Source organism: Neoarius graeffei, chromosome 4, assembly GCF_027579695.1.
Source record: "Neoarius graeffei isolate fNeoGra1 chromosome 4, fNeoGra1.pri, whole genome shotgun sequence".
Classification (NCBI taxonomy): domain Eukaryota; kingdom Metazoa; phylum Chordata; class Actinopteri; order Siluriformes; family Ariidae; genus Neoarius; species Neoarius graeffei.
In genome coordinates this window covers 48,102,507-48,130,390 of record NC_083572.1, presented here as the reverse complement: position 1 = coordinate 48,130,390, position 27,884 = coordinate 48,102,507, and the positions used below count along the sequence as shown (strand labels likewise).

Genomic DNA, 27,884 nt, shown 5'->3' with positions numbered 1-27,884 from the left:
GACCACTTCATAGGCGCCCAATGTGCCCGTGAACTTCTCGCAAAACACGTCCAAATCTTTGCAGTTTGAACATTCTTGGGCCATGAATGCAACGTAAATCCAGCTTTTGTCATATTGCTGCACCGGCCAAACCACATCTACGTGGCATGGCGATAAATTAGCTCAAAATCGAGGATTGGAGTTGCAGTCAGCTCTGTGTTTTAGTATAGCGGAAATGGCTATGAGACCGATAGACTTCCTGCTGTGATGTCACGGACATCAAGGTCATTCACTCAGACCGCTACCTATATGAATCACTTTAATCATAAAAATTACTATATTAGATTTATTGTTAACGCTTAAAACTATTCCTGTGCTATTCTTGAGGTCTCAAGGCATTTATAAACGAAAGTGAGGCCATGGTTCTGCGTATATGCTTTAAGGTGTGCAATAGTACGGGGTTATCATTGTTATATTTTCATTTCGAAATTCACCACACATTCTCTAGTGGGGACAGAGGGGACAGGCACCCTCTCCTTCCACAGCCATGCCTTTGTAATGTGTGCAGAATGCGTTTTTGCATTGTCTTGTTGAAATATCCCTGGAAAAGCCCATACGAAAAAGAACAGTAAAGAACTTATAAGAATTTACCACTGTCTTAGTAGTAAATCCTTATAAATATAAGGATAAATCCTTATAAGGATTTATAAATAAATATATATGCCATGTATGATTTACTCCTGAAAGTGGCCCATTTTGCATTTTCCTCATACAAATTTATGAAAATCTAGTATGTATGAAGTGAACATTGTGCATGGTTTTTACAGATAATGTGTATGATGAATTACACCGTCTTTGTATGCTTCATGTAATGTTTGTAGTTTTAAATTATATTTTACAGTTTAAAATGTATATGCCTTTTATATGTAAATCCACATATGTTTGTGTGGATTTACATATAAAAGGCATATACATTTTAAACTGTAAAATATAATTTAAAACTACAAACATTACATGAAGCATACAAAGACGGTGTAATTCATCATACACATTATCTGTAAAAACCATGCACAATGTTCACTTCATACATACTAGATTTTCATAAATTTGTATGAGGAAAATGCAAAATGGGCCACTTTCAGGAGTAAATCATACATGGCATATATATTTATTTATAAATCCTTATAAGGATTTATCCTTATATTTATAAGGCTTTACTACTAAGACAGTGGTAAATTCTTATAAGTTCTTTACTGTTCTTTTTCGTATGGGAGATGTCGTTTTGAAGGCAGCATATGTTGCTTCAAAATCTCAATGTACTTTTCTGCATTAATGCTGCCATCATAGAAGTGTAAGGTACCTTTCCCAAGGACACTGACACAACCCCATACCATGACAGACCCTGGCTTTTGGACTTGTTGCTGGTAACAGTCTGGATGGTCCTTTTTATCTTTGGTCCGGTACAGACGGCGTCCATTTCTTCCAAAAAAAAAACTGGAATACCGATTCGTCTAACAATACCCATTTCTACTGTGTGATGATCCCTCAGCTCCCAGATGCCTCAAAGCCCCTAGAAGTTGATGGTGCTTCTGGACACAGTTAACATAAGGCTTCCTTTTTGCACAGTAAAGTTTTAACTGGCATTTGTGGATGTAACTCCATATTGTAGTGCTTGACAAAGGTTTGCCAAAGTAATTATTTTGTGCGTGGTAATTCCTCCATATTTCTTGAATTGTTTAATGATATTATGCACCATAGAGGGTGAAATATCCAGATTTCTTTGTGTCTTTCTTTGAGGAACATTATTTTTAAACATTTCAATACTTCTCACATATCTGTTGACAAACTGGAGATCCTCTGCCCAACTTTGCTCCTCAAAGACTAGGCCTTTCCTGGATACTGATTTTGTACCAAATTCTGAATACAGTCACCTGTTTCAAATCACATATTATTTAATTTTTTTAATCTCATTACTCGCCCTAAATTGCACCCGTCCCAAGTTTTTGGGAATGTGTTGCAGGCCTGAAATGCAGGAATGGATGTATATTCAGAAATGAAATGAAGTTGCCCAGACAAAATGTGAAATATCTTGGGTTCATACGGTCTGCAGTCACATACAAGTCAAAGTAAGGTCCATTATGTAGGATTCAACAAGCTGAATGCCCCTCCCTTACTCTTCCCTTTTCAAGCATGTATTAGAACGTACATTGGCTGTCAGGTGCCTGTAGCATACTTCCAGTACTTACATTCACGCTCTCTTGCTTTTTCTCATGTTATGTAATAAGTATAATCCTCTATTTTTTTTATTTGGATTCTCAGACTTGTTAGCCAGCACAAGCTAACACTGATTCCTCTCCTTTCTTCTCCATCTTTCTTCTGGTGCTTCCTTCCATATTCACACTGCCGCTTGTAAAAACGTGAAAAACAGAAGGCACTCTGTAGAGGTTTGTCTGGTCTGGGCTACGTGTAGCACAACATAGAAGGCTCCATGGAAGTGGACCTGCACCCTGTGTAGGTATAAAGGGCTCATGCTAAGCATACGAAAACAACAATTCGTAGTTACAGATGCATGAATTAAAACATACTTATGAATATTATGTTCTATTTCTGGGCGGCACGGTGGTGTAGTGGTTAGCACTGTCGCCTCACAGCAAGAAGGTCTGGGTTCAAGCCCCGTGGCCGGCAAGGGCCTTTCTGTGCGGAGTTTGCATGTTCTCCCCGTGTCCACGTGGGTTTCCTCCGGGTGCTCCGGTTTCCCACACAGTCCAAAGACATGCAGGTTAGGTTAACTGGTGACTCTAAATTGACCGTAGGTGTGAATGTGAGTGTGAATGGTTGTCTGTGTCTATGTGTCAGCCCTGTGACGACCTGGCGACTTGTCCAGGGTGTACCCCGCCTTTCGCCCGTAGTCAGCTGGGATAGGCTCCAGCTTGCCTGCGACCCTGTAAAACAGGATAAAACAGCGAGAGATAATGAGATGAGATCCCTGATCACAAAATTCCAAACTAAAAGAGGTAAGATTGAATCTCGGCATAAACTCGCTGGAGGCAGCCATGTTTGTTGTTTACGTCAGAGCGACCTTCGACCTGCACATATGCAATGTACGGTACTACACTATCATAAAATAATCAAATATACCATGCACTGAGAGGCTCATCTCCTCTAGCCGCTTTATCCTGTTCTACAGGGTTGCAGGCAAGCTGGAGCCTATCCCAGCTGACTATGGGCGAGAGGTGGGGTACACCCTGGACAAGTTGCCAGGTCATCACAGGGCTGACACAGACAACCATTCACACTCAATTTAGAGTCACCAGTTAACCTAACCTGCATGTCTTTGGACTGTGGGGGAAACCCACGCGGACACAGGGAGAACATGCAAACTCCGCACAGAAAGGCCCTCGCCGGCCACGGGGCTCGAACCCGGGCCTTCTTGCTGTGAGGCGACGGCGCTAACCATTACACCATCAACAACCATCAACTGAACTCGTTTGCTACCATAGGCCATCTGCTCAAACACAGGGGAGGGCTTCAAAATGGATTTCATTTCAACATCTGCGGGGATACTTTTTTTCTACTACAAGTTATAAAGAACACTATAGTAGAAGTCCACAAAAAAGATTTTCTGCAGTTTGAGATATAGGACTTAAGTTGACAAAAATGGATATTTTAGCATCTGAGCACTATTTTGACCAGAAATAACTAAGAATACTTAACATACATGGATAATATTCACCACAATGAAATGTCTCCAAATATATAGTTTACAAAATTTGAGATATAATATCTGAAGTTACAGAATAAACATGATTGCAAAATATGAAAAATTTGATATGACAAGGGTCACCATATCCCGATACTGAAAATCATTATTTCAGGGAATTACTGAAGATAAGCCTGATCTCATAAGTTCCTTAGTATTAATAAACAAAGTATTTAAAACAGTTTTTCCATAAATCTTTGGGAATTTAGTCATAAATTATACTATAGCCAGGACTACACATGTATATAGATTGAATAACACAAAAGTCAACATATTACTTTTTATTCTATCCAGTGTCACCGGATATGAGCAATCATGCACTTTGATTGGCTACTCTACCATTAGGCTATCAGCTCATATATCGTGAGTAGAGAAAAACAATGGCAGGGTGTGTTGCTGAACCAACCAAGGATAAAATAAATAAACAAAAACATTCTACTCAAAAACACCCCCAAAAATACAAAAAAAATAAATAAAAAATAATAATAATAATAATAAGTCTTTATTTTCCAAGAATTATTATAGCATTTTCCACAAATTGCTAATGTCATCTTGCCAGTTTGTTTACATTCTAAGCAGAAATGATTGTCATTTTATATCAAAGTTATCAAATTTGCAAAAAAAATAAGTGTTCCATTTCTCAAAATCCAGTGAATGTGGATAGAATAAAAATTTTCACTCAGTCTCGTCATACATTGCTTATAGCCCACTCGGCCCTACACGCTTCGTCGGCTATCAGTTCATGTACGACTCAATTTCATGGAATAACTTAATTATAATCGCACAAATATCTGCCAAGATATTTTCTTCAGATTAATTGCAATATTGATATACTGCCTGAGAATTCACAATAATTGATATAAGTAGCCTGAGAAACAACAATGTTGGCATCCCATACCAAGAGGAAAGAGAATTCCATGTCAATATAAATCACTGTCTGAATCAGACTCAATCATCAGCACACATATCTGACTGATTTGTACACTTATTGCATTGACAGAGACCAGTAAAGGGAAGTTCTGATGACCTGCAAGAACAACGATTAGTAGAGCACTACCCAGATTTACACCCACAGTGAATGAGCTGAAGGACATCTTTAGGTGCTGGATCATTTGTCATCCAGCAAATGGAGATCTCATTGTTTGAGACATTCCAACCTCTTCCTGCAGGAGTTGGTGCTGAAATCCACTGGTTGAGAGCTCTATTGTCACAAATGACGAGCTGAGGTGAAGTGAGGACCCAAAAGTAGACTCAAAACAGGCAGTGTAACGAGAACTTCTTTAATGAAGTAGATGGCAGAAAGGCAAAGGTACAGTAGGGCTCAGGCAAAAATGGGTAGTCAAAAACACAGAGGAGCAGGTAGACACGATCAGGAACAAAAAACAAGACGGAAAAATCTTCACAAAATCCGACGAACACAGGGACAAGGGAAATCCAGGCAGAGGTAGCAAAAGACACAATCCAAAAGAAAAGGCAGGCAAAAATGGGGACAAAAAACTGGACAGAAAAAGAAGGAAAAATTCAGGCAGGGGAAATCAAGACGACACAATACCAATGAGCTGTAGCAAGGCAAGGAAAGTCTACAAGATACAGTCTAGAGACTGGAGTAGCTCCAAACAGTTCTTAAAAAGCCCTGGCTGATGGGAGAGGAGTGGTAGCAGGTGTGGGAGTGCCGCTTCAGGAAATGGCCTTCAGCAAGGCAGGACTGAATTCCTGTCCTGGATCCGGCATGGAAGTCCCACAATCTAAGGCATGGATGGACTGGACTGGACTGTGACACTTATATATGGCAGAATGTATAAATTGGCATCAATGTCTTGTAGATATGAGAGGAGAATTATGTTTCAATGCCCATCAGCAACAGCATACTTTGTATGTAACACTAGCCTGGTATCAGCTTGTTTATGATCCCAGTGTCACTGTGGCACGTCATTTGTTGTAGAATTACCAGTGTCAAGCAGTGGCGGCTCCTGAATTTTTTTTCAGGGGGGGCAATTTTCCCCCGTTATGTCTACACGGACCGTAAATGTCCACAGGACTGAAGTAAATTGACCTAGGTAGCAAATCAATTGGCCGAACTTGTTTTTGCCTGGTAAATTCAGATATCAATATAGACAATATCTCTTCTCTCCACTAGGTGGCAACACTAAACAAGTTAAAGGTGGCAAACTAAGGTAGCCTAGTAAACTAGACCCACCCGCCTAGCAGCCAAAAATATTTTTGCCTACGAGTGGCAAATATTCACATTTAGTCTGGCTTGCCAGGCTAAAACTAAGGAAGATTCATTGTGAAGCCTTCAAAGCAAAACATTTGTTTTGAAGGCTTCAAAGCAAAACAATCAATTAATATTACATTACTCATTTATTTTCTCATATTATTCCAGTATTCTATAATAAGTAGACACAAATTCTTAATTATAAACATATTCTAATTTCTTCAATTCTAAAGAATGCAATTAAAGTGGCAGGATATAAATCCAGAACAAGTGTTTATTTAAGTTTTGAAAAAGATGAAGAAAAGCATAACCATCAAACAAACATGTGCAGCTTAATTATGTGTTTTTTTTATATGGAATTGCACCATTTTAACAACAAATAATAATTCTAAATAAATTCTGCAGTTTTTTTTCCCAAGAATTCCTCCAGAAAGCCATGCCTTAAAAGGAAATTTAAAGTATTACAAGCATGTCAATGAACACAAAAGGCTTTAGTTATTTAGCTATATACACACACAAGGTTACACAAGGTTTTGTAGTCAGTGCAACTTGGCTTAACAAGTTGGAAAAAAGGTAAGGTGCTGCTGGCTCCAATGAACACATATACTGTACAATATATAAAAACTAAAAATATGCTTAATTTACACCAAGTCAGAGAGAACTTGAGGCTACTGAAATATTCCAAGCATGGCAATGTTAAACTGCCATTGGTAAAACAAAAACATGGCAATGTTAAACTGCCATTGGTAACACACACACAAAACCTTTTGCCTAGTAAATTCAAATATCAGATATCACTGTACCGTCTGCTGTGCTACTTCCAGGGTGGAAGAGAACGCAAGGGTAGCAAAAAAGAGCATTGACTACATCACAGCCAGCTAGCCAAGTTTTCCGGTGGCACCAGTTCTTGTTAAAACCTCTTGAGTAGGTCTTCTCCCCCTTCGTAGACACTTGCTTGATGTTTAAATTCGGTCTAGGAGGTCCTAGCTGTTTGATTGCCGTTTTCTCCTCATTGGTACGACGACTAAAGGGAACTTCTTTCAGAGACGCTATCGTATTGTTGCACTCAATACTCGCCGCCATCTTCATAGAATGTTCACACATTTCCCGCGCAAGTTGCGTTTTCCAGCCCAAAATTATGTTCAAAACCCGCCAAAATGCACTTAAAACCAATCTGGCAACACTTGCGCGGCGCAACAGGCGTATGACGTAAGCACGCTGCCTGTGCGAGCACATAAAACCTAATAGAAAATGCATTGGGAGCAGGATTTTCGAAAAAAACGTATGTACCATTAGTGTCAATGGGAGATTTTGGGGCAAATCTGAACCTGACAGAAATCGCCCCAAAAGGGCGTGGCTAGACCAGGCGCGACCTTAGCCTGATTGGTCAATGACATTACTGTTGGTAGTAGGAGTAGATAAAAAAAAAAATCTCCCTCCCTGTTTGGGAGTGCGTCGCCCAAGTCGCCCCTATTAACGAGCCGCCAGTGGTGTCAATCACTATTACTTGGCATGTTCTAGCATGTGCCATGAAGAGACTGAAATTCATGGCAACTGAGTTGTAGCTAGCATTACTCCAACATTTGAATAGGAAACTCAGCAAAGCTTCTTTGATTTTTGCCATCCGCAAGGAATTTCTTCCATTGCTTTGGAATCCTTTGATCTTTCCCATAAACCTGGATTACCTGAGAACCTGTGGCAGCCCTTCTTCCTCTCTCAGTATTTTTTATGCTAATATCTGGATAGGTGTCAGTCAGGAAGTCTATTCTAGTGCTCCCATACTTCCGAGCCAGTGATGTGATGCTAACTAGGACTTGATCAGCAAGTTCACCAGATGTATGTGGTAGAGGTGATATGGCCTGGATAGCTGCCATTCCATCAATCATGAGCGCACCACCTCCTGGTACCGATGGGACAATACATGCTTCACTACATTCCTCAAGTAGATGAAGCAAAGCAGACTTGGCTGTCTTTGCTAAAGAGCCATCAACACTTACCCAAAGGTAAAGAAACTGTCCCCAGGGAATAAGACAAGCTCTCTCAGAGTTTTATTTCTACTCTGGCTGATAATAAGAAGCCTTCCAAACAGACTTCGATCATTTTTGAGAATCACCTTGTAGATCTTCGAGCGAGTGGGTGGATCACAGAAGTACGGCAGGCCAGAACTGAGTTTCCCAAAACTCTTTATTTTTGCACTTTTCAGTGATTTCACAATCTCCCAGCCACACATATACGCACACACACATAAGTCGTCTGGTTGGGGAGAGAGCTCCCTTCCTCTGCTCTCGCTCTCCTTTTATAAGGTGCGGTCACTGGGGAAGACACACAAACACAGGTTAACTGACATCAGGTGCAGTGATTCTGCCACTTACCTTCCCTGACTCCGCCCTCCATTCACAGACCGACGCTTGACCACGCCCCCACTGCCACATACCCCCACCGCCCGACTCAGGCCAGGCAGCCGTCCGGCCTGCAGCCAACTCCCCCCCGGATGGGAGAGGAAGTCCACCACAACCATCTGCGCCCCCGGCCTGTGGACCACCTTGAAGTTAAAGGGCTGGAGTGCCAGATACCAACAGGTGATCCGTGTGTTGGCATCCTTCATGCGGTGAAGCCACTGGAGGGGCGTGTGGTCAGAACAGAGGGTGAAAGGGCGTCCCAGCAGGTAGTAGCAGAGGGCAAGGACCGCCCATTTGATGGCTAGGCACTCCTTCTCTATCGTGCTGTAGCGTCCCTCACGCACCGACAACTTTCTGCTGATATACAGCACTGGGCGATTCTCCCCCTCCACCTCCTGGGACAGAATAGCCCCCAGCCCTCTGTCCGACGTGTCCGTCTGCAACATAAAGGGGAGAGAAAAGTCAGGGGAGTGTAACAGTGGCCCCCCACACAGTGCAGCCTTCATTTTAGAGAAAGCCCGCTGGCATTGCTCCGTCCACTGGACCGGATCTGGAGCCCCCTTTTTAGTGAGATCAGTCAGCGGGCTGGTGACGTCCAAATAATTAGGTATAAAGGCCTCTGCATGCTCTTGCGACAAGGCTTTCGCAGATAGCTTTTCGAAGACAGTTGTAGTTTATCGTTGAGCGGGGAGTAATGGGCGTGCGCGATGTGATTCACCGCCACAACGCAAGGGGGTGCGAAGTTGCGAAATCGCTAGGAGTAGTTGGTGGGTGTGGTTAGTGGAGTGTTTATCCTCCGGTTACTTATAATGACTAGAACTGGAGTCGTATAGATGTACGCATAGACATCCTATGTCTATGGATGTACGTACTTCCTCGATCAACCGCTCTTCGTGCTGCTCCATCTTCGCTCGTGTTTTTAAAAATGGCGGTCGTGAAAACAAAACAAACCGGGAAAGTAGGGAAGCGGAAGTGCGTGTACAGCGGATGTAGAGTGGACCAATCAGAGCCCTCTTGTCTGCGACGCTGTCTGCGAGGCTTCTGCGGTGGTCACAATTTTTGGGAGGTGCGCGCAGAGCGTCTGCGAAGGTGGGGGGGCTATGCAGACGCTATCTGCGACGCCGTCTGCGAGGACTGGGTTGTCAGCATAAATTGGCCTTAAACCTACGATAGTAGCCAACCAGCCCCAGGAACCGTCTCACCCCCTTTTTCGTCTTGGGCCTCGGGCAGGCCGCAATCGCTGCTGTCTTGTTAATTTGGGGATGCACCTGCCCATTGCCCAAGTGGAAGCCCAGATACCATACTTCCACCCGCCCAATCGCACACTTCTTCGGGTTGGCGGTGAGACCCGCTCGCCTCAGTGACCCAAGGACGGCCCTCAGGTGTTGCAGATGCCGCGGCCAGTCATTACTATAGATTATAATGTCGTCTAAGTATGCGGCCGCATAGGTGGCGTGGGGGCGGAGGACCCTGTCCATAAGCTGCTGGAACGTAGCGGGCGCCCCAAACAGCCCAAAAGGAAGTGTGACAAATTGGTGTAAGCCAAATGGTGTGGAAAAGACCGTTTTTTCTTGGGATAATGGAGTCAAGGGGATATGCCAATAACCCTTTGTCAAATCCAGTGTCGAATAAAAGCGAGCCGTGCCTAGTCGATTCAGCAACTCGTCAATATGAGGCATTGGGTACGCATCAAATTTAGACACCACGTTGACTTTTCTATAGTCCACACAGAACCGGACCGACTCGTTGGCCTTGGGAACCAAGACCACCGGGCTGCTCCAGTCACTGTGGGACTCCTCAACGATGCCTATGTCGAGCATGGCCTCGAGTTCTTCCCGAACCACCTTTTTCTTGTGTTCAGGCAGCCTGTAAGGGCGGCTGCACACTACCACCCCCGGGGGCGTCTCAATGTGGTGTTCTATGAGGCGGGTGTGGCCGGGCAGGGGCGAGAACATGTCCGAAAATTCCGTCTGCAACTGGGCAACCTCCGTGAGTTGGGTCGGGGAGAGATGGTCTCCACAGAGTACCGGAGAGGTAAACGCTGTCAATGTTCCCTTTTGAACCTCCGGCCCCAGCTCTGCCTTCTCCGGAACCAACGACACCAACGCCACGGGGACCTCCTCGTTCCAAAGTTTGAACAGATTGAGGTGGTAAATCTGTAGCGCCCCACCCCTGTCCGTTCGCCTCACCTCATAGTTGACGTCCCTGACTTGCCGTGTGACCTCAAAGGGTCCTTGCCACTTGGCGATCAATTTGGAGCTCAACGTAGGCAACAGCACGAGTACTTTATCTCCCGGTGCGAACTCCTTAAGGCGCGTACCCCTGTCGTACAGGCGGATTTGCCATTCTTGGGCCTGCCGCAAATTCTACTGGGTTAGGTGTGTGAGTGTGTGGAGTTTTGCGTGCAGGTTGATAATGTATTGAATTTCATTTTTGCTCGTTGAAGGTCCCTCCTCCCAATTTTCCTGCAGTACATCTAGGATGCCACGCGGCTTACGCCCATATAATAATTTGAACTGGGAGAACCCCGTGGAGGCTTGTGGGACCTCTCACACTGCGAATAACAGGGGTTCAAGCCATTTATCCCAATTGCATGCGTCCTTGCTTACAAACTTTTTAATTATATTCTTGAGGGTGCGATTGAACTGTTCGACTAAACCGTCCATTTGTGGGTGATAAACACTGGTGCAGATCGGCTTAATTCCCAGTAACCCATACAGTTCGCGCAGTGTGCGTGACATAAACGAAGTGCCTTGATCAGTCAGAATCTCTTTGGGGATTCCGACTCAGGAGATGACGTGGAAGAGTGCTTCCGCAATACTACGTGCTGAGATATTGCGAAGAGGCACTGCTTCCGGGTATCGCGTTGCATAGTCCACCAGAACTAAAATAAAGCGATACCCTCGTGTTGACCGACCTAATGGCCCAACGAGATCCATCCCAATTCTTTCGAACGGGGTCTCAATTAATGGCAGAGGGCGCAAAGGCGCTTTTGGGATGGCCGCTGGATTCACTAACTGGCATTCGCGGCATGCCGTACACCACCTACGGACATCGCCGCAAATTCCTGGCCAATAGAACCGGGCCATTATTCAGGCTAGTGTCTTATCCTGCCCCAAGTGTCCAGCCATGGGATTAAAGTGAGCCACCTGGAATACCAATTCCCGGCGGCTCTTTGGGATTAAAAGTTGTGTGATCAGCTCTTTAGTCTGAGTGTCCTGCATCACTCAGTATAATCTATCCTTCATAATGGAAAAATAGGGGAAGGACGGGGTGGCATTTGGCTGGAGCGTTTGACCATCGATTACTCTCACTTGGTCAAACGCATGCCGCAGAGTCTCATCTCGTGACTGTTCTAACGGGAAATCCGCAAGGGATTCCCCGAGAGAAGGAGGAGGAGCCTGCGGCTCCTCACTCTGACGCGGTGATGACGTAGACAGCTCTGTGACAGCTGCTCCCGCCAATGCCACACCGGGACCTCCCCCTGCTGAACTATGGCAGGCCCCACTCTTCACTAAATGAGTCATTAATTCCCGAAATCCCGGCCAATCAGTCCCCAAAATTATCGAGTGGCTAAGGTGAGGATTAACCGCCGCCTTTACACTAAATTTCTCCCCTCGAAATAGAATGTGGACCGACACTAAAGGGTAGTTGTGAACATCCCCGTGCACACACAACACCTTCACCAATTGTGCTGTCCCCAATGCCTCATCTTGCACCAAGCTTTGGTGGATTGAGGTCTGATTACAGCCGGAATCCACCAAAGCCTGATACGTATCCCCTTGGATACTCACTGGTATGCGATACGCTCCGGCCCGATCGAGGGCGGTCCCTGGCGCATTGGGGATCCACACCACCGTGCCCACCTCCATTACTGAGCACTGATTCTGGAGGTGCCCCGGCTCCCCACAGCGCTAGCAAACTGGCCCAGGCTCTCTCTCTGCACCAGCGTTCTGGGGCTCACTCACCTGAGGGGGGGGGGAGACAGACACGGAAGTGGGAAATGGGAGGACACCACTGGTGTGGCGGGCCGGCTGGGGTGGAGCCGGCCCCCACCTCTGCGGTGGGGGAGTGGGGCGAGGATGAGGAGCAGAAGGGGAGGGGGAGACAGGAGAAGAGATCTGCTGTCCTGCTGTTGGAACAGCCGCCAAATGGTCCCTCTCCAGCTCGATGGCCTGATCCAGCGATGCCGGGCAATGGCACTGGACCCACTCCGTGGTCCCTTCGGGTAGTCGGGCGATGAACTGCTCCAGTACCACCAGATCGACGATTCCCTCAGCGTCGTGGTTGTCAGCCCTCAGTCACTGCCGGCAGGCATCCCAGAGTTGCTGGCCAAACATGAACTGCCGACCGACCTCCTCTAGGCGCAGAGCGCGGAAGCGCTGGCATTGTTGTTCTGGAGTGCGCCCCACACGCTGGAGGACGGCCCGGCGCAGGTCTGCGTAGACCAGCCGGCTGTCGGTGGGGAGCTGTAGCGTGGCCAGCTGCACCTCGCCTGTTAGCAGGGGGAGGAGGCGCGCCGCGCGCTGTTCCACCGGTCAGCCCCAGGCCTCTGCTGCTTGCTCGAAGAGCGCAAGGAAGGCCTCGGGGTTGTCGTGCGGGCCCATCTTCGTTAGGGTGGGGTGGGGAGGGCCCGTGGAGGTGATGGACCCCGCCGACGTGAGGAAGTACCGGAACACGTGACGATCTTCCTGTTGCGCCAGCACCAGGGCCTCAAACCTTTGCTCTTGCTCCTTTTGGAGGGCAACCAGTGCCTGGTGCTGGCTCTGTTGGGCCGTGGCAAGGGCGTGGATCAGGTCTGCGAAGGGGGAGGACTCCATGGGGCTGTTCTCCTCTGTGCTCCGATACCGGGTTTCAGCACCACTGTTGATCTTCGAGCAAGTGGGTGGAGCACAGAAGTACGGCAGGCCAGAACTGACTTTCCCAAAACTCTTTATTTTTGCACTTTTCAGTGATTTCACAATCTCCCAGCCACACATACACGCACACACACATAAGTTGTCTGGTTGGGGAAAGAGCTCCGTTCCTCTGCTCTCTCTCTCTCTCCTTTTATAGGGCACGGTCACTGGGGAAGACACACAGGTTAACTGACATCAGGTGCAGTGATTCTGCCACTTACCTTCCCTGACTCCGCCCTCCGTTCGCAGACCGACGCTTGACCACGCCCCCGCTGCCACACACCTCCTTCCCAGACTAAAATAGCATTTCTTCATACCGTCACCAGATGGTTTGGACAATTTCGGCTTCCCTATACATTTTTAAGCATAGAATAGTTGCCTTTTGTCAGTATATCTTTTGTAGCAGGCCTTTTGGTGACTTGGAATCGACACTAGTTCATCAAATTGAACATCCGGGTTGATGACTGTTGCCTCTTTTCCACCAATTTTCAACCATTATTTTGCTATTTTCCTTTGTCAAGATTGTTGTTGGTTCATTTCAGCTATCTAGAATGTGCATACAGCAAGTAGATATTGGATTATTTCGTCTTTCAACTGACGAATGAATTCTCCGGTCAGCGACCATGCTTTTCCACGTGTGTGTAGTGAACAGACTGGCTTACACCATCCATCCATCCATTATCTGTAGCCGCTTATCCTGTCCTACAAGGTCGCAGGCAAGCTGGAGCCTATCCCAGCTGACTATGGGCGAGAGGCAGGGTACACCCTGGACAAGTCGCCAGGTTATCGCAGGGCTGACACATAGACACAAGCAACCATTCACACTCACATTCACACCTACAGTCAATTTAGAGCCACCAGTTAACCTAACCTGCATGTCTTTGGACTGGAGCACCCAGAGGAAACCCACGCAGACACGGGGAGAACATGCAAACTCCACACAGAATGGCCCTTGCCAGCCGTTGGGCTCGAACCCAGAACCTTCTTGCTGTGAGGCAACAGTGCTAACCACTACACCACTGTGCCGCCCCAGCTTACACCATGCTGTGCAAGAATTCACCGATGCTGATTGGCTGGAAATGATGTCATCAGCCCATAACGCTTTCTCTTAGTGCTTTTACGCTACAAAAAAGGATCGTGTTATAAATATTCACAATGACAAAACTGCAGTGTATAATTTTGTGGACACTTGGATTTAGCTTTATTTAGTTTCACAGTGTATGATGTGTTAAGAATTTTTGTCCCCTTGATGACTGGAACGAAAGTTAATGATAGGATTCTTGTCAGACGACCTACCAGCTGTTATCATATGTTAAACATCAAGCGAACTGATAGAATCACCAACGAATATGTCCTGGCTACCACAAAAAGGAGAAACCTTGCAGAAATACTCATAAGAAGACAGTTACGCACCCTTGGACATTGGCTTAGAAGACCAACTGAATCAATCATAAATCGCTATGCTTTATACACAGCAGTGCACGGCCGTAATAGGAGAGGAAGACCTTGACTAACCTATGTCAAAAACATGCAAGAAATCACCGGCCTTAGCATAGATGAGCTGTATTGTTGTGTGATGGACAGAGATGACGAGAGAAGCAGTGTAGTTGGGAGATTTGACCCACAAGCTCCCGACTAGGAAGGACAGGAGGAAGGCCAGTCACCTCAGAGAATCCATAATTTTAAATGGAGCCTCTCAGTGCATGGTATATTTGATTACTGGCAAATAGCATGCATTTTCATTGGTTGATAAATTCATATAGACTTTATATTATATGATTTTTGCATGTGGACATATTGTTCTTTGGAATGCTTATGTGTCACTTTCCTGCCCTGGGAGCACAAAGTTAGTGGGAAGCCCAGCTATAGTAATGGCTGAAAATAGAACCATATCCTAAAACGTCTGCACTGAACGCCTGGTGCAACTCCAAATCCCCTTGCAGAGTGATTGTGTATCTCTATGGTGGAGGTTACTCAAGGTCTCGGGTGGACATGATAGCCACGTTTTAGCCACCAGCAAGCCGTACTTGTCCTGCACCTGTCTTTTACAATGACATAATTTAACTGGCACAGCGTAAATGAGACATTCTATCATCTGATCCAGTTTTGCTCCAGTTAAACAGTTGTTGGTACATGGTCATGTGCTTGACTGGGGAATCTGTGTGATTTATTTATTTTTTGTACAGCATTCCTATAAGCATGAAAATTGATCACATTTCTATTGTACATTGACAAGACAATCAATACCAATCAAAAATAGAAAATAAAACAGACACGCGATCATGATATTCCAGCACTTAAGGTTCTCTATTAGTGATGTGCAATTTACATTACATTACATGGCATTTAGTAGATGAACTTATCCAGAGCGATATACGAGTGTAATTTGTAAGTTCAAACCCCATCACTCCCAAAGAGCCATAGTTGAGTCCTTAAAGGAGATACGCAGAACCTTTATTTTTAAATACATTTCTGAGTGGATAGTATCTCCATCCTTGACTTGTATGCTGCATAAATGGGAATAAAAATATATATATATTTTCGAGAGTTAAAATCGACCACAAAGTTGGCATTCAAGCTGCCCCGCTGAGCCAGCCAGCCCTGAGTGCGTGACGTCACAGCGGTAACCGGTTTTAAGGCCGAGGGCTTTGACAGCTATAGACTAAAGTTATATAAATAAAAATTTATGGTGAAAGTAAGAAATACCGTTACCGACTTGCTCAACTAAGACTGATTTGACTTCATTGATTGTGGGTTGACTGTCATTAAAACAGGATAGGTGTTATAACTTATGCAGCATACATGTACATGCATGCATTTTCACTGATAAAACGTAAAAGGCTAATTAAATAATCAGATGAACTGAGACAATCACATTCTGAAGCAAATTAAATAATCTTATACCGGTAACTTAAACACACAAGTTACATGTAAAATCTAAATGCAGGTAAACAACGAGTGTTGTTGTTTTTGTTGTTTTGTATCCAAATGAGAGTTGCATCTTACCCGTCTGTGTTCTCGCTTCTTGAAGGCCGACCTTGTTGCTGATTGTTTTGAAACAATCTGACTTTCAATTGTTCGTTCAGTTCTCTGTTCATTCGCTTCTTCCACATAAGGGTGAGATATTGCTACTGAGGCAAGCATATCCAGCTTTCTGAGGCAAGCATATCCATATTTATAAGCAAAAAGTGAGGCCATGGTTCTGTGTATCTCCTTTAAAAAAAAAAAGACCTCTAATTCTCAAATGCATGGATTGTATTGTCTTACTTGTAAGCACTTTGGAGGAAATTATCTGCCAAATGAATAAATATAAACAAGTGAATAAGCATACACAATACACAACATAAGATGAGATCAAACTGAAAATGTATACCTTTTGTCATTCTTATTCTTTCTCTCTGTCTTCTTTAGAGAGTGGTATCTGAATGGCAACTACCTGGTGATTCTGGTCTCGGTAACTGTGATTCTGCCTTTGGCTTTAATGAAGCAGCTCGGTGAGTGAAGCCTTTTATCGTCTGTGCTGTTCACTTTTTTCTCTCCTACAGTCACAGGCAATCTAAACTCACCGGCCACTTTATTAGGAACACCCATCCACCTGCTGTTTTATGCAGTTCTCTAATCAGCCAATCCCTTGACAGCAGCACAATGCATACAATCACACAGATAGAAATCAAGAGCTTCAGTTAATGTTCACTTCAAACATCAGAACGGGAAAAATTGTGATTTCTGTGACTTTCACTGTGCCATGGGTGTTGGTGCCAGATGGACTGGTCTGAGTATTTCAGAAACTGCTGATCTCCTGGAGTTTTCACACACAGCAGTCTCTAGAGTTTACACAGAATGTTGCAAACAAAAAAAACAAAAAACACTGAGTGAGCGACAGTTCTGTGGGTGGAAACACCTTGTTGATAAGAGAGATCACAGGAAAATGGCCAGATTGGTTCGAGCTGCCAGGAAGGATATAGTAACTCATATAATCACTCTTTACATCCACGGTGAGCAGAAAAGCATTTTCTGTAACAGCAGAAGACCACATTGGGTTCCACTCCTGCCAGCCAAGAACAGGAATCTTAGAATCGAGTTCCTATTAAAGTGGCCGGTGAGCACACATCATTTGAGCTCTTAAAATTATTTTCTCTAAAATGTGAACAGAAAAAACTATTGGCATACTAGCACTCAGTGTGGGAAATAAGGAATTTTAAGCAGACTGTCACAGGACAGAAGAGTCTGAAATGTTGTCTGTCTGTCCAAATTTCAGCCTGTCCGAATGATGGGCCAAAGGCCCGGAACAATGTGGCCAGGGGTCCGGGGCCCGCCTTAGGGCCCGAAAGCTGAAGAGCTTTAGATGCCTGGAGATGGCTTCTCAGCTATTTCCAGGCACATTTTTGTGATCTTCAAAGGTCAAATTACACGAGACATTAATTGCTAATTACACTACAAACTGAATATAATTTACAGTTGCTTAAAGTCATACCCAAGAAAACAGTAGTACACACAGGTCAGTTCCATGTTTAGAAAAAAGTATGGGGGGCACAACTTACTGTTACTCATATATAGGTACTATAATAACACTCATGAAACTATGTCAACAATGAATTTTTTTTTATAGTATGTTTATAATAGGCGGCACGGTGGTGTAGTGGTTAGCGCTGTCGCCTCACAGTAAGAAGGTCCGGGTTCGAGCCCCGTGGCCGGCGAGGGCCTTTCTGTGCGGAGTTTGCATGTTCTCCCCGTGTCCGCGTGGGTTTCCTCCGGGTGCTCCGGTTTCCCCCACAGTCCAAAGACATGCAGGTTAGGTTAACTGGTGACTCTAAATTGACCGTAGGTGTGAATGTGAGTGTGAATGGTTGTCTGTGTCTATGTGTCAGCCCTGTGATGACCTGGCGACTTGTCCAGGGTGTACCCCGCCTTTCGCCCGTAGTCAGCTGGGATAGGCTCCAGCTTGCCTGCGACCCTGTAGAACAGGATAAAGCGGCTAGAGATAATGAGATGAGATGTTTATAATAAGTCTCATCTCATTATCTCTAGCCGCTTTATCCTGTTCTACAGGGTCGCAGGCAAGCTGGCGCCTATCCCAGCTGACTACGGGCGAAAGGCGGGGTACACCCTGGACAAGTCGCCAGGTCATCACAGGGCTGACACATAGACACAGACAACCATTCACACTCACATTCACACCTACGGTCAATTTAGAGTCACCAGTTAACCTAACCTGCATGTCTTTGGACTGTGGGGGAAACCGGAGCACCCGGAGGAAACCCACGCGGACACGGGGAGAACATGCAAACTCCGCACAGAAAGGCCCTCGCCGGCCCCGGGGCTCGAACCCGGACCTTCTTGCTGTGAGGCGACAGTGCTAACCACTACACCACCGTGCCGCCCCTGTTTATAATAAGTCTATAAGAAATTTAGTAATTAACAATACAACTATTCTTACATAATAGAGTTAAAATGTTGAGTACGAGATTCCAAGTAACTTTGTAACAAAATGCCATTTAAAATGACTCAAAACTAGACATGGTCATATCATTTGGCATTCAGACTCAAATCTGCTGGACTAGAATTTATAAAATAGAAGAAAATAAAAACTATTAAAATGTAAATCTACATCCTACAAAGCATGTGACTGTCATTCTTATTATGAATAAAAAATGCACATAATGATAACAACATAACCATTGATTGGCAGCTCAGCACTTAACATAATACTTTACTGCAAAGTTTCATGTAAACTGAGCTCTTAATCAACCGACTGGATCAATCAGATATTGTCAACCCTAAAACACTAGTTCAGCTGCATTGTGCAATAAAAAACAACAGTGAATACTGAGTGTATTATTCTTGTCTTTTAGTGTGCCACTCGGGGAATGGGATGTGCCTGAAAAGTTTGGCAGGGCAAGGACCTTTGGTGGCAGAGTTATGAATTTTTAAATCCCCACACGCACAAGCAGCTGGAGCTAGGGCTTGTGCTAAATCTTTATGCAATCCACGCTCACTCCTGATGGCAGATCGGACCGAGCCTGGGCTGGTTCGAAAGGTCTCTGGGAGAGGGATGTGCTTGTAGATTTTGGTGGGGCTAGGACCATCAGTGGCCGAGTTATGAATTTTTAAAGGCTGGCTCGAGCCAGGGCTCATATTAAAGATTTCGGCGAGCAGCGCTTGCGTGGGGGTTTTGGGTACGAATAATGGGTGAAGGCGGGCTCGTAGTGGGCTGTTCCTGTTCTGGTTCAAAAGGGCTCAAAGAGAGGGAGGTGCCTGTAAATTTTGACGGGGTTAGGACCATCGGTGGCTGAGTTATGAATTTTTAAAGTCCTGCCCGCGGGGGCCCCCGTTTCATAGGCCATGTTATGACATAATGTATTCGCCCACTGTAACATTTGGAAGAAAATTAAAAGTAGATTAGACCCAGGGCGGCACGGTGGTGTAGTGGTTAGCGCTGTCGCCTCACAGCAAGAAGGTCCAGGTTCGAGCCCCGGAGCCTGCGAGGGCCTTTCTGCGTGGAGTTTGCATGTTCTCCCCGTGTCCGCGTGGGTTTCCTCCGGGTGCTCCGGTTTCCCCCACAGTCCAAAGACATGCAGGTTAGGTTAACTGGTGACTCTAAATTGTCCGTAGGTGTGAATGTGAGTGTGAATGGTTGTCTGTGTCTACGTGTCAGCCCTGTGATGACCTGGCGACTTGTCCAGGGTGTACCCCGCCTTTCGCCCGTAGTCAGCTGGGATAGGCTCCAGCTTGCCTGCGACCCTGTAGAACAGGATAAAGTGGCTAGAGATAATGAGATGAGATGAGATTAGACCCATATCTTTACAATTTTTTTCATGGGCCATCCGGTTTGATGCTTTTGACGGACACATTCAAATTATTTTTTTATTGGCCACCCGGTCTGATGCTTTTGAAATACAGACAGACAAATGCGAAAATTACCAGTCAATGTCCGCCGGTCCGGCCCTGTTTCCCACACTGAGCACTGTTCAGTTGAATTGTCCCTACTAGTTTGTATTATTTGATATGAACTTTTTGGGCAATATATTTAATGGAATACACTTTCTAGTTAAGATCCTAAATGATATTGTTCAATCTAAAAAGATGCCTGATGAATGGAGAAGGAGTACATTGATTTGCCATCTACAAAAGTAAGGGAAATATACAGGACTGCGGTACCTACCGCGGTATTAAACTCACCTCCCACACCATGAAAATATGGGAACGCATAATTGAAACCAGGCTAAGAAAAAAGGTTAACATCTGCAACATACAGTTTGGTTTCATGCCTGGAAGAAGCACAGCTGATGCCATTTTTGCCCTGCGCCAATTAATGGAAAAGTACCAGGAAGGCCAGCAGAATTTACACTGTGTATTCATAGACTTGGAAAAGGCTTTTGACAGGGTCCCAAGAGAAGAACTGTAGAACTGTCTGAGATTAAAAGGAATCTCTTAAAGCTACATCAAAATCATACAAGATATATATGCCAATAGTGTAACGCAAGTAAGATCTGCGAATGGTGATAGTGAGCCCTTTGAAGTTAGAGTTGGAGTACACCAGGGCTCAGCCCTGAGTCCATTTCTTTTTGCCATCATCATGGACTGTCTAACAGAAGGTTTCAGACGGCAAGCGCCATGGGATATGATGTTTGCTGATGATATAGTGAAATGCACTGAAACAAAAGAAGAAGCAGAGAGCAGATTGGGGACATGACAAAAGGCACTAGAGAACAAAGGACTGAAAGTCAGCAGGAAAAAGACAGAATACGTATGTATAAATTGTGGAGAGAAGACAGAAGGAACAATAAAAATCCAAGATGAACCAATCCCAAAAAAGGAAATATTTTAAGTGCCTTGGGTCCACAGTACATGAAGATGAAAGTTCAGATGAGGAAGTTCTCATCTCATCATCTCTAGCCGCTTTATCCTGTTCTACAGGGTCGCAGGCAAGCTGGAGCCTATCCCAGCTGACTACGGGCGAAAGGCGGGGTACACCCTGGACAAGTCGCCAGGTCATCACAGGGCCAACACATAGACACAGACAACCATTCACACTTACAGTCAATTTAGGGTCATCAGTTAACCTAACCTGCATGTCTTTGGAGGAAACCGGAGCACCCGGAGGAAACCCACGTGGACAACGTGCAAACTCCGCACAGAAAGGCCCTCGCCGGCCACGGGGCTCGAACCCGGACCTTCTTGCTGTGAGGCAACAGCGCTAACCACTACACCACTGTGCTGCCTCAGATGAGGAGGTTGTGTGACAAAAATGTACCAGTGCGAGTAAAGGGGAAGATGTATAAAATGATTGTAAGACCAGCAATGCTTTACGGCACTGAAACCCTACCACTGACAAAAATGCAAGAAAGAAAAATGGAAACAGCTGAGATGAAAATGCTAAAATTCTCTCTGGGAATTACGAGAATGGACCACATAAAGAATGAAGTGATTAGAGAAAAGCTAAAAGTAAGACGACTGTCTGAAAAGTTGAGGGGATATAGGCTGAGATGGTTAGGTCATGTGTACTGGAGGGATGAGGACTACCATATGTCAGAAAACAAGTACAGGAACTGAAAGTTGGTAGTAGGAAAAGAGGAAGACCAAAGAGGAGGTGGAAAGATTGTATAAAAGAAGATATGGCTTCTGATGGTGCAAAAGTGAAGGATGCCATGGACAGGAAAGAGTGGAAGAGAAAAATCCACACTGACGACCCCACATAGTGGGAATAAAGCCAGAACAAGAAGAAGATATTTAATTAATTCAGACTGTACAATGTTGTGGTTTTCTTTTTTTGGTCTTTTAACTGTTAATAGTTACATTTAATGCTGTGGAACAACTACAAAACAAGTTAGTTATTTTCTGTTATCACATGCGTCATAGCAACGAAAAACAGTCAGCAGCTTGTCACAGCATGTAAAGTTCTCTGTCCTGAAGACTTAATAGCCCTGTGATGGAAAACGTACTGACTGTTACAAAGCCCAGACATTCGAGACTTCTTCCATAAATGTTGCATAAATGTCCTTACAGAAAGCATCACCATGGCAGTGGTGATGCATGTGCCATTTGTTTTGTTAAAATACATTTTTAATCAGCTTATTGTTAGCCTTAGAGGACGTGAAGCGTCCGCCATCCAAATCCCTGTGAATGATCTGTTACTATAGAAATGATAACAAGAGACCCCAGAAGAAGTGCAATTCTCATCTCAGTTCTCATCTCATTATCTCTAGCCGCTTTATCCTGTCCTACAGGGTCGCAGGCAAGCTGGAGCCTATCCCAGCTGACTACGGGCGAAAGGCGGGGTACACCCTGGACAAGTCGCCAGGTCATCACAGGGCTGACACATAGACACAGACAACCATTCACACTCACATTCACACCTACGGTCAATTTAGAGTCACCAGTTAACCTAACCTGCATGTCTTTGGACTGTGGGGGAAACCGGAGCACCTGGAGGAAACCCACGCGGACACGGGGAGAACATGCAAACTCCACACAGAAAGGCCCTCGCCAGCCACGGGGCTCGAACCCGGACCTTCTTGCTGTGAGGCGACAGTGCTAACCACTACACCACCGTGCCGCCCCAAGTGCAATTTCAACCCGTTATTTTGAAATATAGCTGGTACTACTCTCAGAGCTGCTGGTGTAGAAAATTAATCAACACCTTCAGACTAATGAGATTTGAGAATTCAGTAGTCCAGTGGTATGACTAAGAATAATATTGCTTCGGTTAAGTTAGAAAAAGTGTTGGCATAACAATGTTTGAAAATGTCCAAACAAAACACAGAACACACAGAATTTTGCATGTGTTTATAGCCACCGCTTTAGCTGTGGCGGCACGGTGGTGTAGTGGTTAGCGCTGTCGCCTCACAGCAAGAAGGTTCTGGGTTTGAGCCCAGTAGCTAATGGGGGCCTTTCTGTGTGGAGTTTGCATGTTCTCCCCGTGTCTGCGTGGGCTTCCTCCGTGTGCTCTGGTATCCCCCACAGTTCAAAGACATGCAGTTAGGTTAACATGGGACGACCTTGGGCTGAAGTGTTCAAGAGTGGCAGCGCGCACGTACGCAGTGGCTTTGCTCTCTTATGATGAACTAAATTTTGTTGTACATTTGTGCAGTGACAATAAAGGCATTCTTCTAATTTGATATAGCTAATATGTACAGTATGTCGCATGGTCTTGGATTCACATAAATGAAGTGCTTAGTCTATGCTGGTGCTATACTGACATGCCTCCATGTTTTTTACCCAACAGGTTACCTTGGTTACACCAGTGGCTTCTCTCTCAGTTGCATGGTCTTCTTCCTCATTTCAGTATGTACATGCACAGTGGCTATCAGCATTAACGTATAAGCTTGTCACCTGTATCGTGTCTCTTAATATGGGTTTGGTTAAACTACACAATTGCTCGATTGTTAAAATATAACAATATTTTCAATTATTGCGGGACACCGAAGTTTTTGGTTTTTTTTTAGTTGTGTAATATTGCAAGCATTTTTAAGCAGCACTGTTTTTTTTTAAACCTCATTTTACTCCTCTGATGTCTTTTAATGCCTGCTAACTTCAGTTGCTTTTAGTGATTTTTAGAGAAACTATAAATGAATTTGATTTGGCATGCCATTAGTGAGTAATAAAACCATTTAGAAATCTGGATAGGTTTTATAATTTATGCATGCGAGAGTTAAAAATCCACCAACACACAGAGCAGCATCATATACAAAAATTAAGAGGCTGTTTTTAATGGTCACCGCCGTGAAAAATATTCTCTTATTTTTTCCATAGCTGTATGTAATGCTGCTCTGTGTGTTGGTGGATTTTTAACCCATGTCATTAAGTCAGTGTCACTGCTGTGGTAAGAATGGTCCATCATCCAGATAATATCTGGTCCACACTGGTCTTTCGGTGGTCCATTTAAGAACTTCTGGAACGTGACAAAATCATGTCTAAACATTAAAATGCAAAGCATCTTGCTTCTCTCTCATTTCAGGTCATCTATAAGAAATTCCACATCCTTTGCCCATTCGATGAGTTCTCAGCTAATAACACAGCCATCCACCTGCTCTCAACTGATTTGCCATTGACTGACAGTCACCATGGTGATCATGTGGTGGACGATGTACATTGCTCTCCCCGTATGTTCACAGTCAACTCTCAGGTACTGTTTGCTGCTGTGTAGTGGTGCTTTAATGGCAGGAAAGCATGACTGACTCTTATAAGTAGAGTATAGACAAAACAAACAAGATATTGTGTAAAATTGTTTTACCCTTGTCCTAGACGGCATACACCATCCCTATTCTTGCCTTTGCCTTTGTGTGTCACCCTGAAGTGCTGCCCATCTACACTGAGCTGCGCAAGTGAGTTCTATATCTATCCAGCAATCAGAGTAAAGTGGGGATTGAACTCTCAACCTTCTGATCAGTAGCCCAAAGCCTTAACCACTGACTCCCTACTGCACAACTGTTATATAAACTACAACCCCAATTCCAAAAAAGTTGGGACAAAGTACAAATTGTAAATAAAAACGGAATGCAATGATGTGGAAGTTTCAAAATTCCATATTTTATTCAGAATAGAACATAGATGACATATCAAATGTTTAAACTGAGAAAATGTATCATTTAAAGAGAAAAATTAGGTGATTTTAAATTTCATGACAACACCACATCTCAAAAAAGTTGGGACAAGGCCATGTTTACCACTGTGAGACATCCCCTTTTCTCTTTACAACAGTCTGTAAACGTCTGGGGACTGAGGAGACAAGTTGGTCAAGTTTAGGGATAGGAATGTTAACCCATTCTTGTCTAATGTAGGATTCTAGTTGCTCAACTGTCTTAGGTCTTTTTTGTTGTATCTTCTGTTTTATGATGTGCCAAATGTTTTCTATGGGTGAAAGATCTGGACTGCAGGCTGGCCAGTTCAGTACCCGGACCCTTCTTCTACGCAGCCATGATGCTGTAATTGATGCAGTATGTGGTTTGGCATTGTCATGTTGGAAAATGCAAGGTCTTCCCTGAAAGAGACGTCATCTGGATGAGAGCATATGTTGCTCTAGAACCTGGATATACCTTTCAGCATTGATGGTGTCTTTCCAGATGTGTAAGCTGCCCATGCCACACGCACTAATGCAAGCCCATACCATCAGAGATGCAGGCTTCTGAACTGAGCGCTGATAACAACTTGGGTCGTCCTTCTCCTCTTTAGTCTGAGTGACACTGCGTCCCTGATTTCCATAAAGAACTTCAAATTTTGATTCGTCTGACCACAGAACAGTTTTCCACTTTGCCACAGTCCATTTTAAAGGCGTCACGCAGTGGCGATAAAAGTCGCATTATTCTGCACCAGAATGCTTTCGAGATTTGAAATAAATTGACCGTCGATTTTTCAAAAGCTTCCCGCAGTTGTAATCGGTCCTTATTTGGTCATGCCCATCACTTGAAATTTCCCGCGTTCGCAGCGCCCCCTCTCGGTCAATGGAACAGCTGCGTGACGTCATACCAGTAACCACTTGGTGCAGTTGCACTGGCGGACACACCAGAAAATAGGAGCGATGCTGAGGAAATTAGCTTTGATTTTACCGATACAGAAGAAGAAAATGGCCCACAAGTAGAGATTTTGACAGCTGAATGTCCTGGTGGTATCCAGCCTTACAGATTTGAACCTGAGCGCTCATCTTCAGAAGAAAATGAGGACAGTTCTGACGACGAAATGCAGTGGGCGTTCTGATACAGTAGACCCCTTGATATTCCAGTTTTCATCATTTTCCTTTTATTGCAGTTGAGTTTAACTTGATATTCAGTATGTTATAGGCTGGGAGTATTGAGCTTTGTATTGTATTGTTTAGTAAACGTACAATCGTCAGTAATAAGTGATAATTATTAGTTAAAGGCAGCTCTGTGGCATAAATCTTTCAATTAATCTTCTGTCATCCATTTGCTAAAATTATGTGCCACATGTGTTATCAAGACAACACTTCATGTGACAAAGATATGACAAATACATAAATGTATGAAAATCATTTTGTACAATTAATGATTGATACATAGAAACACTTAAAACATGTTTTTAAAAAAATAATTTTTTTCTATCAATACCTAGCCATGACCTTGAAATCAGATCCATTGATAACAGTCACAAATAGTGTTCAGTGTTCGTTGTTACAGCCAAACACAATACACCGATTAGGCATTTTGTATCACAGAATATTAATACATCATTTCATAGTGTTTTGAGTGTTCAAAACTATCCACAAACTGAATAAATCCGCAATGTAAACAACTCGGGTAAACGCACGCTATAGAGAAAACATGGCGACAGGCCAGCATCACCCAAGGGAGGTTACTGGTATGACGTCACACACAAGTTGACCTAGTTAACGGCTGGCTGCCTAAATTTGGCTGTGCGTGTCAACTTTAAATGCTTGTAGCGGGCGCATCGTGACACTGAGATCGCGGGAAACCGAGGGGCTTGAATAACCCACCAAACCCGACATTTTGACACATGATATAGCCTGATTGCTGAAATTACCGCACGACGCCTTTAAATGAGCCTTGGCCCAGAGAAGACGTCTGCACTTCTGGATCATGTTTAGATACGGCTTCTTCTTTAAACTATAGAGTTTTAGCTGGCAACGGCGGATGGCACGGTGAATTGTGCTCACAGATAATGTTCTCTGGAAATATTCCTGAACCCATTTTGTGATTTCCAATACAGAAGCATGCCTGTATGTGATGCAGTGCCGTCTAAGGGCCCGAAGATCATGGGCACCCAGTATGGTTTTCCAGCCTTGACCCTTACGCACAGAGATTCTTCCAGATTCTCCGAATCTTTTGATGATATTATGCACTGTAGATGATGATATGTTCAAACTCTTTGCAATTTTACACTGTCGAAATCCTTTCTGATATTGCTCCACTATTTGTCGGTGCAGAATTAGGGGGATTGGTGATCCTCTTCCCATCTTTACTTCTGAGAGCCGCTGCCACTCCAAGATGCTCTTTTTATACCCAGTCATGTTAATGACCTATTGCCAATTGACCTAATGAGTTGCAATTTGGTCCTCCAGCTGTTCCTTTTTTGTACCTTTTAACTTTTCCAGCCTCTTATTGCCCCTGTCCCAACTTTTTTGAGATGTGTTGCTGTCATGAAATTTCAAATGAGCCAATATTTGGCATGAAATTTCAAAATGTCTCACTTTCGACATTTGATATGTTGTCTATGTTCTATTGTGAATACAATATCAGTTTTTGAGATTTGTAAATTATTGCATTCTGTTTTTATTTACAATTTGTACTTTGTCCCAACTTTTTTGGAATCGGGGTTGTATAAGTCATATGCACTAGTGTAAATGCAATTGGACTTTCATATGTCTTGTCTGTGAAGATTCTCAATCATCCAGGTCATAGTAAACTGTGGGTGGTAGAAATGGGCAACTGGACCTGCTTGAAAATTCTTGAAAACGTTTCACCTCTCGTCCAAAAGGCTTCCTCAGTTCTGTCTGACTAATAGGGAGTATCAGATATTTATCTTCTCCTGGATCAGAATCAGAATTCTGATGACCAGCTCATCTAATGTGTCATTGAGGCATCATGTTGGTGTGGGTCACTGGAGGCTGGGTGTGAACGGCGCCCAGCCTCCAGTGACCCACACCAACATGATGCCTCAAT

At 44.3% G+C, this 27,884-nt stretch overlaps 1 protein-coding gene across 2 annotated transcripts in view; it reads left to right on the top strand.

The window, feature by feature from the left end:
* The window catches only part of slc38a3b (solute carrier family 38 member 3b), a 145,382-nt gene that overhangs the window by 106,426 nt on the left and 11,072 nt on the right, over positions 1 to 27,884 (top strand). For both annotated transcript variants that reach the window (XM_060919294.1, XM_060919293.1), the window contains 4 exons: positions 16,663 to 16,745; positions 23,477 to 23,535; positions 24,209 to 24,376; positions 24,496 to 24,575. In XM_060919294.1, coding sequence (XP_060775277.1) covers positions 16,663 to 16,745; positions 23,477 to 23,535; positions 24,209 to 24,376; positions 24,496 to 24,575 — 390 coding nt within the window. The remainder of the gene's footprint in view (positions 1 to 16,662; positions 16,746 to 23,476; positions 23,536 to 24,208; positions 24,377 to 24,495; positions 24,576 to 27,884) is intronic.